A 13,399-nucleotide genomic window follows, 5' to 3' on the forward strand; every position below is an offset into this window, starting at 1 on the left:
CACGCCTGAAACGTCAGCGACCGACATTATTCCTGCATTTGCGGCAAAATGAGTTTAAATGCGTCCTGAAATTGCAAAGTGTTAACTGTAATGTCTTTATTGCATTAAAGAAAATGAGCCAAATGTTGATTCAGTTTTGTTTAAGCGTTGTCTGGCTCATTTCTTGAATCAACAAAAGACCTCGTTCTTCTATCTCCCAGTATCTCTTCTCATTTATTCCGTTTTTTTTTGTTTATCAGTGACAGCTTTGCACTTTCCCCAGAGCGCAGCATGGAAACTGCCATCTCTAACCTCTTTCTTTTTATTCTCTTTGAAATCGGCGCTGCAATGGCCTTGTGAGTGTTGGCAGATGAAGCAAATTCTGTAAATGCGCTGGTACATTGCAATGCCTAGTGCCCACTGAAATGGAAAATCAAGTGAGCCAGTATTCCCAAAGAAAGAACATTTAAATGCAGTGAATAGTGCTGCAGAACTTTAATCAGTTTCATTGGAAGCATGAGACCGTTTAGATTTCAATTGAGCTAAAGTTCTCTTTACCATAAAGGCCTTTTATATATTCGAATATGTATCAGTCATACTGCAATTCATGTGGATGGATTTATCCAAAGCACCTTAGAGGACCTGAAGGTTTGCAGTAGCAACAGTACAGTCATCAACCAACTTGTCTGGGTTGTAATTAGTAAGGCAGATAACTATAAATATAGATATTTTTTGTCATACAAGCACCAAAACCTGGTAACCAGACAGATGTCCAACATGGATGCCATTTCTGACATGCAATCCCATATATTTTTACACAGCACGATTTTGTGCAGCAATTTGCTTGGTTTTAGTGTCAAAATATCTGGAATTTTGCAAGTAGAATCCAGATTTTCATGTTCTAACATGAAAAATTGCACCTTGATAGCTAGCTTTTAGCCGTTTTAGCACAATACATGAGCTGATTGTTGTTTTAGGAAGAGCTTTTCATCTATTTTTACATGAGCTGGGGTATTTTGTTCAATATTCTGAGACAGGGTAAGAAGTCAGCCCAGGATGGTCTACTTTCTAATCTGAGACTAATCTGTAAACACTACTAGAATTGTAACTTTTTGAAATGCAGTATAAATACAAATACAGTAAAATCTTGTTAATTCAAACTGATAATTCAAAGCACCCACCTATTTCAGAGTGTTGTTACGGTCCGACACCGTCGATAAGCTTGAAGTCATTCTAACTTAATTGAATTCAACGACATTTGCTATTATAGGTCACACATGTTATGTTTAAGGAAAAATAAGGAAAGCAATATGTGAAAGGATTTGCAATAAATGTGCAGATTGTGCTGGTCAAAGAAATCACCTGCATTAATTACTGGTATTTCCAGTAAAGGTGCAAAGTTGCTGGTATTTCCAAGAAAAAAACGAATATTTAAAAGCCTCAAGACAGTATTAAATGGAAAATAACACTAAGCATACAGGAGTTGTTTGGTTCCTACTTTATCCAGGATTATTATTAATGAAATTTAAAAGGTCCATATGTGCTTTCTGTTGCCAGAATCACAACATGAATATATTGTTAATATCATTAAAAAACTAGAGTCGCTGCCAAAAAAATAACCAAAGCCAACATCCGCCATCTTGAAAAATGGCCACCATGTTGATGTTTCATGTCTTTTTCCAAATAGAAATCTTATTAGTTCTGCACAAGCCAAATTTCTGATGGTTTAACTGCTGCTTTAGTTATCTAGCCCTCTGAATTAAATATCTGTCTGCTCAGTGGCACAACAAGACAGCATTTTCTGCCATATTTAATGGACAAAGTTTACAGTTGGAGTTTCTTTTTCATTGTCCTGTTTTGCTGTTTTCTCCTCCATCGCAGGGCCACGACCTCGACCAACGTGGTGGTGTCCATCTGCGTCATCTTTGCCATGTCCTTCATCCCTGCCAGCTTTGTCCTCTTCCTCATCCAGGAGAGGGTGAACAAAGCCAAGCATCTGCAATTTGTCAGTGGAGTCAACCCAACTGTCTACTGGTTGGCCAATTTTGCCTGGGACATAGTAAGTAATAACCTGGCTCCTCTCTTTGTATTATCTGATACATGAAGTCAATGCTGTAAAACGTGTGCTCTGATTTAACGGTGGCCTCATTTTACCCCAGTTTTTTTTTTTTTTTTTTTTTTTTTTTACTATTCTGAAGTTTTTTTCCACCTAAGGCTATATGTAAAAAAAAAAAAAATATCCATCCAGTGTAATTGATAATGTAGCTTTTACACCACTGGCTACTGGGAAAAGCTTTGCCGGAGCAACAGTTATTGGCTGAGACGTAATTATCGACAGCAGCTGGCCCTGCTGGTTATGCTCAACAGGCTTAGCGGCAGTTTCCCCGAGGCATAATGGAAGTAAACATTTCATCAGGTGCCTTTGGTAAAGAAATGGCATTAGGACACTCATCATTAAGGCGGATAAATGCTGTCTGAGTGGAAGACAAATGCACCTGAGGAGCCGCTCTAATGATTCTAGCCTGAAGCTCTCTGCAGCACCATGCACGCTCCATCCACGATAGCGATATTGCTGGGAATCCAGGTAATATGTGAGCTATAAAAAAGCATATGTGAGTGTGTCTTGATACAAGTTAAATGTCTAAAAAAACTCAAGCGTCAATTATTTTGCTTCAGTTGTTTGGTGAAAAATGGAACTCTACTCGTAAAAGCTTCTTTTCTAGTTTGTTTTCATCGGAGTTGAACAATTTTGTGTGCTTCAAAGTGTCACTGAGCCACGAAACAGAAGAGAATCAGATTGCTCTGTTATGCGCCGAGTTAATGAGAGAATTAAAGCCAGCTACATCCGAGTGATAATTAAAAAGTCATCGACAGATTTCATAATTACACATCCTTTCAGTTTGTGTGAAAAAAGACAGAGGGAAAAAAGAATGTTAAAAGCATTTTAATGCGGTCATAAATGCCCCGAAGAGCAACTTGTAATCATGTGCGGGCCTTTGTTTCTGATGGAGATAGCTGCTAATGGTTTTTTCTTTTCTTGTGTGTGCTATTTTGTGTTTGTTTTGACAGTGTAACTACATCGTCCCCTGTTTGATTGTGATTGTGATCTTCTTGTGCTTCCAACAAAAAGCCTACGTCTCCCTTCCGAACCTGCCCGCTTTGATCCTGCTGCTTGTTTTTTATGGGTAAGTCATTTAAAAACTTGATACCTCCAATTATCAGTCACCTTAAATTTTCCTCATGAGGTGCTTTTTTAATCAGGGAGGAAATCATAGCAGGTTCTAATGGATTGTGGCTCATTATATTCTGTATTTACATGACACTTTCATCCACAAAATCACGCATACTGTATCGTTTATTACGTATCTGTTGGTTTAATTGTACTCACATCTAGTATATTTATTGAAAATCCAAATTCAAAATGTTTTTTGTTCATTGTTTTGTTGAGAACTTAATTTTGAGAGCTTAGTTTGTTTCCAAGAGTACCAAGACTTTTTCCTATGTTTGGTCTATGTGGTATCTAAAAACAATGTCTTACCTGGGAAGCAATTTTAAGGGTTCAATATAGCCAGAAATAAAACTCCCACAGCTTTGAATTTAGGCAAGGACACAGCCGAAATTGTTTCCAGCAGATCAAAATGATGGCTCCAACAGAGGCAAAATTTTTAATTATTGGCCCTAGAAAGTAGAAAAGTAAACAAAAATATTCAAAGAAATAGAAGAAAATTCTTGCTTTGGTTGAGATTTCACCAATTTTTAAGGCTGGAAAGTTTGATATGTAGCAAGTATTACGGGCCAACTTTACCATTTTTTTTTCCTATTTTAGCAAAACAGTGATGCCTTGACTTAGGCACAAAGACTAGTGTGCAAAGGGGTTTATATATTGTCATTATATATGCAACGTTACAAGCTGCTTTTGTGTTGTCTTCATGTTGACAATTTACTACATATGAGGCTTTTTTTGAAATGAACACTGACCAAAGAAACTGATGATGATTCAACACACATCACAATAAATCTTGTGTTTATTGAATTATGTAATATGGTGAATGAAATAGGGCAATTCTGAACTGAAACGACTTACATTTTATTCATTTGCAGAAAGGACATTCTCAAAATCTATTTTAATGTTTTATTGGCCTTAATGTCAAGTTTGTATTGTTTTCTCCTCCCCATAGTAGTTGGAGCTGTAGTGGAGACGCGTCTTTCTGTATCCACTGATGAATTGCTGTTGGCACGCCGTTTCGAAAATCATAACCATTCGTCAAATCAATAATAGCAAGTAATTAAGGTTCTAGTCCAAGTGCAGTGGATGGCATAAGTTCAAGGTTGACAGAATTGCAGCTTGATAGGCATAAGTTTTGAGGTCTCGAGGTTCTTACTCAGAACATTTTGAGCATCAAACACTTAATTTCCTGCGTTTCTGTGAATATTTCTGAACTGAATTTGGCCTTTCCTGCATCAGTAATGGTGCAAAGGCTGCAATTCAAAATATAGCGATATATAATGCAGTACACCTCACAGGCATTCTGTGTTGCTTTCAAATATTTATTCTCCTGTAGATCTCATTTGATATTATCACTGCTGAGTCAACACACATATAGCATTTTTTTAAATAAAATTCCACAGCCTCTTTCATATTTTATTGGGTTGGATAGATTATTTTGTTCTAAATATTACGGGAGGCATCTTAAATCTAGTCCAGTGTACATCTTTATACTATATTATCTATAGGTAAGAGATAGTGGCCACTTTCATGTCTTTTCTGGCTTTCTGCTACTTTGCTTTATGTCAAGCAGCACTTAATTTAAGCTGATTCCTATTATGTGAGGTGCTGTACCTTTGCGATCAGATCATCAGGTTCCAAACCAGTGAAAATCTCCACATCACCAAGATGTTGCTTGAATACCAGCTGGCATGTTCAGCCATATCTGTCAAAAACGATATGTCAGGAAAAGCCACGGACAGCCACGAAAGGCTAAGTGAAGCCATAGTGATTTTAGGGACTGACCTTTAAATAGACCTCTTAGAGTGAATCATTATTGGAAATATCAAATTCTGTCGTCCAGTGCGTTTCTAAAGTTCACACCAAATCCATTAATAAAAAAAAGTTAGTTTTTCTCAATAACTATTATTTTTCTGCTCTAATAATTACACTGCTTCACTTAAGGGATAAAGTGGTGCACTGGTACAGCATGTTCTGCAGGAGGGAGAAGGTGGATTTACCATTTAGCTACCCTATTAGACACAGATATGTACCACTGTGCTTTTCAGAGGAAGACTGCAGCCTAATCTTTGGTAAGGGAATTCTTAATCTGCAAAGGGGCTGACTGTCAAATACATGTAGTGAAGTAGAAAGTAAATATGCATTTGCTTCTAAAGCCGGCCAAACTGGAATCACAGTAGATGTTAGGAATGTTCTGATCAAGGTGTTTTTTGTTTGTTTGTTTTTTTGCCTCCAATTCGAGTCATTTAATATCCAGGTATATGCTGATACAATTTTTCAAGACAATACACACTTCAAGTATTGTAGATTTGCTGCAATACCTAGTTGCTAGTGTTATTTTGTGAAGTGAAGTTCTGTGTTGGCAGGTAGAGAGCATTTTGTGAGTTTGGCTAATAAAAAGGGCACCAAGACAAAGACTCGTTGGATGCTTAATGACTTAGAGCAAGTACACGTATAAAGTCAAGTCAGCTAAAACATGATTTTTATTTCCCAAGTCATCTAATGTCAGTGCAAGATCAAGAAAATAATAATTTATACTATCAATTGTTGATTGACTTTGCCGAGCATGTGAAGTCAATTAGTCAATTTTACGACAGCGGATACAAAAACATGGCCTTGGGTTCAGTTAAAAATGTCCTAGTTTGGTCCTGGTTACATGTGATTAATTACTTGCTTCAGTGAAATTAAATACATTACTTTCAAATTACTGAAGACGATCATGTTGCGGGGAAAGCGTTGGTAGCTCCATAGACTTCCTGACACGTCTGCCTCATTTTATCTACTTCTAATACTGAACTTGAACTACTGACTGCCAAGCGTGGGGCTGGCATTTATTTTCACAGTGCTTTTATGAGTGACTTACTGGAAATGCAAATGATCACAAGAAGCCAGAAAACGGTCCAGCTGACCTGCTAATCTGCATTCATGAATTGAAAATGGCAACGCACTAAGTAACTGCTAACATGATATCTGCCACCGTTATTAACCCGGACAGTGAGTTTAATGAGCGCGGGCCTCGGTGGAGCTCACCTTTTGTGATTTAAACCTCGGTGGTTTTGCTTGAATCAGGTCAGAGGAGTCTTGTTTCCTTCTCCTCTGCTCGTCTTTGTGACGGTGTTTTGCTTTCTTTAGGTGGGCCGTCACCCCCATGATGTATCCGGCCTCTTTCATCTTCAGCGTTCCCAGCACTGCTTACGTAGTGCTCACCTGCATCAACCTGTTCATCGGCATCAACGGCAGCATCGCCACCTTCGTCATGGAGCTCTTCGACGATGATGTAAGTGCCGCCCAAACGCATTCATTTACGCACAATTCAGGATTTTTCAGACTCCCGTAGCTGCACAAGAATTGTATTTATGCAGAAGCGATAGCAGTGGATGGTTAATTGACTTGAATGATGGATAAACGCTCTGTGTTTTCCAAACAGAGGCCTGTGAGTGGAACGTGTGCCCACCTGGTGTAGCTTTTAACGCATTTCCTTTGTTCTCTCAAGGATTTTTCAATAGGAGTTATTTTGTTAATGTTTAATCATTTGGTGAGAATTGGGTCTTCGGAGAACTTTCCTCATCCATCTTTCAGCGAGCGTTCGTTTTTACTGAAAGCTGCTTCGGTCTCGGGGGAATCAAAAAGACAAAGAGACCAAAAAAATGAACTAAATAAGAAATGAAGAGCTCAGTTATGGAGACGAAGAAGCTGTCAGTCATTTTTACTTTTGATTAGAATTTAAATCAATTTCATGAAGAAGAAATTCCAACTATATGTAAAAGCCAGGACCTCAGTTATTTGCAGGGGGTGATCATGGAGGGGGGAAGTATCTACATTTATGACATCTTTCTCAATTATTCCCTGAACTGAATATGTCTGATTTGATTTGTAGACTTAATTGTTATTTGCGTGATTAGCATACATCACCCACTCTTGGATTTCTTCACTTTGTATTTTTAGCCCGATCACTCATTCCTTGTCAACAGCGCGTCACAGTGACAAGCTGCTTCTACATCTGATGCTTCATCACGACGTTTCCGTCAGCCCCGATGTGACACTTCAGACGCAGTAATGTTGTCTCAAAGACTTTGCCTCTGCACAGTCTGTCCCCTCTGACGCCGCTGCCTCTGACTTGATGTTTCCTCCGGTGAAGCTCGGCGATGGCATGGGATGTTTCCCGTCTCCTAACGAGGCTGCCTCATTTGCATTATGATTTCATTATCGCCGGCATTCATTATCTGTCGGTACTTTTCACTCGGCACCTCTGAGAAAGTCTGTTGTGTCTGCATTCTCTTTATTTATTGATACGTTGCTAGCTGGAGCGTATTACTCATAAAGGGCGCCATTGTTGATAATTTAATGGACAGCGTGTTGCCCACGGGCGGCGTAAAGGGACGGATTTACAGCACACTTCTCTTGTTCGAGGCATTAGGGACGGCGATAGTGCTTCTCTGAGACTTAACAGGGACAGAGGTCCGTGATAATTCTGCTAATCTGACTCGATTTCGCCACTGATAAGAGCGCCTGATGGGTCAGCATCAATCAGCAGATGTTACAACTCTCCATGAGTCCTCCCTCCCCCCCTTCTGCTCAGAGCTGATATCTCTTCAGAGCAGACTCTTCACAAAACAGCCATCGTAGGTATGACAGTGCCCTGACGTGCTCCAGTTCACCAGAGAGTGAAGATCCCACGCATGACAGCTCAATCAAGTCTTCTCCTTGTGCTCCATTTCAAAGCTTTGTCTCATCATTTTTAGACTCCTCAGCGGTGGCATTAGTTAAACAGTGTCGCTCAAAAGTAAAGCTACAGGCTTCAGTCTGTTCTCTGTTTTCAAGCGCTGGGTGAATCTAGATCCCTTTTGGGCATAGCACCATTTTTTTTCCAAGAGTGGAAATGGTGGGGGGGGGGGGGGGGGGGGGGGGGGGGACTAGCAGAGTGAGAAAGCAGAGCTGCAGTGCTATAGACTCGGTGCCCTAGTTTTGTCTCGAGACCAATGGGAGATTTTCTTCCCCTCAGGACTGTCCAACTCCCCGTGGATTGCCTCAATCCCAGCCTGCCTTGTATGCTTGCAGCAGTGTCTGAGTCAATACTTCCACCACGTGCCACTCACAGATAACCACAGGCAAAGATAGATTTCCCAGGATAAAGGTGCAGGTGTGGCCAGGTGCAGCACTACCTGCATCATGTAGTGTAGCGAAAGCATTGTGTCAAATCCAGCAGTATTTATTGTTTAGGAAGACATTTTTTTATAACAAAAGTTCAGAAAATCACTCCCCAGGACGTCAAAAAAAGCATAAATTTTGCAGTATTTCCAAAAAAAAACTCGTCCTCTAATCCACCAAGGGATCAAAAACACCACGAATATCATCTACAGAAAATATCTTGAGCCATATATTGTGTCTGTCTGCTTTCATCGTGATTCCCAGCGTTATGAATGAAGCCATGCTGCGGGAATAAGCACAAGTAGCGATATGGGTCAGATAAGCACAGCGCAGACTATACCACCTTCAGAACAATTTGAAAATGATTTATGGGCATACAGCGCAAACGTAAGGGGGGAAATTGTCCCGCGTTTCATCATCCAGCCGACTAAGAGCCTCTTAGATCTCCTTGATGAACACGCACTCGAGAGATGTGTTGTGTTATGTATTGATCTCAAATTAGGTGTTGCGTTCTGCGCCAGACAGATGTGCTGCTTTCAGCCAAGGTCAGAGCTGCTGTTTATTTATTTGACTTTCTTATCTCTGTGTAAGCTCCGAGTTGGAGGGTACAAAAAAAACAAAACAAAAAAAAACAGAGGAGCCTTCAGCAAATCCATGAGTGTATGTGCAGTTCATATTTACATCCATTTGTGAACAACAGAGGGGATAAGCACATGGTTGCCATAAAATGTTTGCACCCGGGAAGGAAAAAGAACATTTCTGTCATCTTAAAGGATGCTTTTTGCTGCTGCAAGACATCCTCCTTTCCAGATTTAATGAAAATATCGGTCGTGCTGCTTTAATTGGTTAAAGAAATACAGCTGAGAGTAAACAGTCTTTTTAAATCCCAGTAGTCTGTGCTGTTAAAGAATTAAAGCTAAAGGAAATGCAGCGTTTCAGATTGTTGTACTCTATCTCCAACATTTTGTGCTGCATGCTGTTGGCTACGGAGCGCGATTGCGGCTCTTTGTACCCTTTAGTCTGCAAGCAAACGTATAAATGGAGATAAAAAAGCGTGATGAATTATTGTTGAGCACATTGCCGGACATCTGAAGGTTTTGCTTTGACATCATGATCAATGGAGCCTTTTCATCACAGTCTCGTATCTGCCTGAGAGAAACTAGGCCAGTGACCACCTACTCATGCAAAAGAGGAAAAAATCACTTCACATATGCGTGTCCACTTTTGATCTCGAGTATTGCTGCATGTTTTGCCACAAAGGGAGTAGATTAAGTTAGATTGCTGTCTACTCTTTAACTTGGATGCCCTTGAATGGCACGTTACAGTGAATATGCAGCAAAAATATTTCAGTATTGTGAAAGAACAGGACGTTTTTCAGATTTAGCTTTAGATTGTGACACCTGGAGTGGATGTAAAATTGATTTTGTTGCAGTTTTGAACAGAACTTGGATGTGTTTTTTAGCCCTGAAGCTTTCATGTAGCTGTCTCCTACACTTATGGAGTTATGAGGCGTGCATTAAAAAGCACTAAATTTGTACTCTGAGGGTCTGTAACTCTGAAAATATTCATAGTATGAGAGTAAAACTTTGCATGGCTTCATTAAATGTACTAAAAGTGTGTTGTACATAACAAATCTGCAGATTCTGAGGGAGTGGTGTATCATAAATCCGCATAAAACAGGCTGTTTTTACATTCTTTCCTGCTTAAATGGGAAGTTTATATATCCGATACGGGGTTGAGTGAAAGGACTTGCATTTGGAGCTTTGCCCCCTTTGTGATCAGATCTGTTAATGCCTGCTATAATCATGTGGGATTAGGAGAAGCAGGCACAGCAAATATGCCAGTTTACAGCAGAACATTTTGGGAAATGTGCTTTTAGGCTTTATTGTAAGAGTTGGAGGAGAAGATCAATAAAACTCACACATCTGTCTGCTGAATATGAAACCAGCATGTGGCGAGCTCAGTGTGAAGACAGTAAACAGATAACTGCTTTATATCTATGTAAAACAAGAATAAACACGATATAGGAGAAAGATGTGAAGTGGCAATTAGCAGAGATGTCCAGAAAAAAAAGTGGTGTCGGCATATATTTAAAACTGAAACTCTCTCCCAGATGTTTGTCTTTTAACTTCTTGGATCAGCATATACCTCCTTTAAATGCTGGTTCTGGTCTGCTACTACGGGTCCCTGAATGTTAACTGAAACACTAAATAGTTCCATATACGACTTTTCAGTGGTTCTGTTGCATAATCTGCACTTGCGGAGAAATCACAATCTCCAGTCCGCTACATCTTACGACTGTGGTATTGGCGATAGTTTTGGTGCCTTTGAAGATAGATATTACATTTTCAGAAGTTTGGTATCGACTTGGTCTCATGACAAGTTAATTTCCCGCCTTTGCACCCATCGTAGCTTTTATAGATATAAAGGTGGTCAGTCCGTGTCGGTTCAGACAGAATTCAGGATCCATGTTTCTACACTGTTCAGATTTTGTTTAGTCTCCATATTTGTGTTTCTTGGGGCCAAACTAAGTTCCGCAAATTCTATTTTGGCTGAATTTTGAGATTTTTGGGGGGTATTTTTGCCTTCAGTTGAGTTCAGTATCACCAGAATTGTTATTTCCACAACCATTCAATAGATTTAAATTGTTTTGGTGGCCCTTAAAAATGGAAAAAGGACAAAGATGTCATTATACTGTTCTTCATCCTTTTCAATAATGAATTCCATCCAGCTGTGCCGTATATATACACTTACAGGAACTGTCTCTGGCCCCATTATCACCCTTGTTTTAAAATCTTCCACTTTGAAAGGCAAATGATTTTTAAAAAATGTCATCTGCCAAAACCATTTAATCAATTGGATCTGCTGGAAACTATTCTGTCTGTGTCTTCAATAACTTTCATGTCTGTTGGAGTTGTATTTCTGGAGATACTTAACCCTTAAAAGGCCTTTTTTGAAGATGAAAACAGAAAAAAATCATGAAATTCCAAAAATTCTGTCCAAATAATCTACAGAACTTAATCTCAGGCACAGACTGACCTAGTGGTGACAATCTTCTCATGTAACAAGGCAGCAAACCAGCTTGTGTCCTAAACATCGAGCTACTTTAAAAAGCAGACAAACATCGAGGAAAGTTACCCGACTAAACTATCTATAAATCTGGCATTTGGAATTAGTTTTTGTTTATAGACTGACAGACTCATGTAGTCATCACGGCTGCCAACTGAACGCTGAGTCACTGCAGCTAATTTCACAGAGCATTTACACACACCCGTGAATACATTCTGCAACAATGCCGGTCATCATGTGGAAATCTGGTGCACAGCTTTGACAAATTGCACTCCGCCCCAACCCCACCTAATCTTTACACTCGCCCAAAAAAACAGAAATGATGAATTTATCCCCCCGTGTACGGCGGAGCTTTGAAGACTATGCTGCAATGAAGCAGTCTGCATAATGCATGAACATGGTTTTGAACACTATGCAGCACCAAACATAGTCATATTTTGTCTTCCCTTCTCTGCTTTTTTTTCCTCTCTCAGCCCTTTCTTCTTTACTGTAACTTCTTTTCTTATTTGAGCTGGTTTGTCGCAGCTTCGTCCACCGTGGCTTCATTTAATTAATTATTGCTTTTGTGCTTTACTAGGCCGCTGAATTGAAGCCACGGGGGGGGAGTGGAAGGGAGAAAAGGGACGGTGCAATTTTCGGGAGAGAGATGAGTTGTAGCCGGGAAATACCCAGTCAAGATAAGACTGGCTTTTTATGTATGCCTTGTGAAACACTGAAACAATATGCTCTGGCTTTGTGTTTATGTGTATCTGTCTTTTTCTTGTTGTATACATTATCAGAACAAAGACAAAGAGAGTGCCTGGTGTATTTTTTGTGCGTCTCTCGGGTTTCTGAATGCTCCTTCTACTCTTAGTTATGATTTTAGGATGAGCATCTGTTTGCCGGAGCGTCGACTTGTCTGCTTGTGTTTGCACATGTGGGCCACAACACGGATCACTCAATATGCTCCCCAGCGTTTGCTAAATTCCAGCATCAAGGAGGTAGATGAACCTCGATGCACTGTGCTCCCCCTGCATGCCGTTTGGAGCTTGGCAACACAGCGACGCTCAGCGTGCAGCGTGGATTGCAGGGTGTTTGTTAATTATCTGCGCTTGCATCGGGGAGTTGCACAAAGCTCTCGCTCCTCTGGCCGTGCTCGTTCACGGCGGGCGGTCAACACATTACGACCTGTGCTGTATTATTCAGAAGTTTCACATGCCAGGAATTCATATCTGTGCGTTTGTTTTCCTCGACAGAATGTCGCCCGCATCAACGACATCGTGAAGCAGGTGCTGCTGATTTTCCCACATTTCTGTCTGGGCAGAGGGCTCATCGACATGGCCACTAACCAGGCGATGGCAGACCTCTACAGCAGTTTTGGTGAGAAGCTGCAATCACAGCAGGATATAGAGGAAACACGAGGGGTGGTCCTGTACACAAAAACCACATTTGGGTGCATACCTTGGTTTTGCTACACGTGCACTGAACTGAAGTTTTCTGTACAAATCCATGTACTGTTCCACCCCTAGAAAACATCCATCTTTACAGTAAATCATTTTATTGTAACATCACATGTGAGGCTTCGATTTTAAATTTTCAAACATATGTCAACTAAAACTGAAAACAGTACAAACAGATATTCATATATATTCCATGCAAAAGTACAATCTGTTTTTAACAGAGCAACATCTTATAAAACCCTGGCTTAAAAACATCCGCAGATCTCACTTGAATGACATATTTTTCTTTTAAAGGAAACAATATTTTTTCCAATATGATATTAAGAGAGCTGGAAAGAAAATGTCTGTAATTTGAGGTGTTGTTGGAAACGGGCAGCATGTTTTTGTTTTTTTGTTTTTTTAGATTTTGTGATACTCAGCTGAACTCACAATGATGGATCTGTATCCACATGGACTTAAGCCTGACCCTTAGTTTACATCTGTTGTAGTTTTCTTATTAAATACAGCATCTTCCGTTCATAATTGATTCAATATCAAA

At 40.0% G+C, this 13,399-nt stretch overlaps 1 protein-coding gene across 1 annotated transcript in view; it reads left to right on the forward strand.

Moving 5' to 3' along the window:
• LOC110956887 (phospholipid-transporting ATPase ABCA1-like) overlaps positions 1-13,399 on the forward strand; it is a 218,153-nt gene that overhangs the window by 131,980 nt on the left and 72,774 nt on the right. The window contains exons 37-40 of the mRNA XM_022202644.2: positions 1,861-2,038; positions 3,049-3,164; positions 6,338-6,482; positions 12,658-12,781. Coding sequence (XP_022058336.2) covers positions 1,861-2,038; positions 3,049-3,164; positions 6,338-6,482; positions 12,658-12,781 — 563 coding nt within the window. The remainder of the gene's footprint in view (positions 1-1,860; positions 2,039-3,048; positions 3,165-6,337; positions 6,483-12,657; positions 12,782-13,399) is intronic.

Source organism: Acanthochromis polyacanthus, chromosome 23 (genome assembly GCF_021347895.1).
Source record: "Acanthochromis polyacanthus isolate Apoly-LR-REF ecotype Palm Island chromosome 23, KAUST_Apoly_ChrSc, whole genome shotgun sequence".
NCBI classification, from domain to species: domain Eukaryota; kingdom Metazoa; phylum Chordata; class Actinopteri; family Pomacentridae; genus Acanthochromis; species Acanthochromis polyacanthus.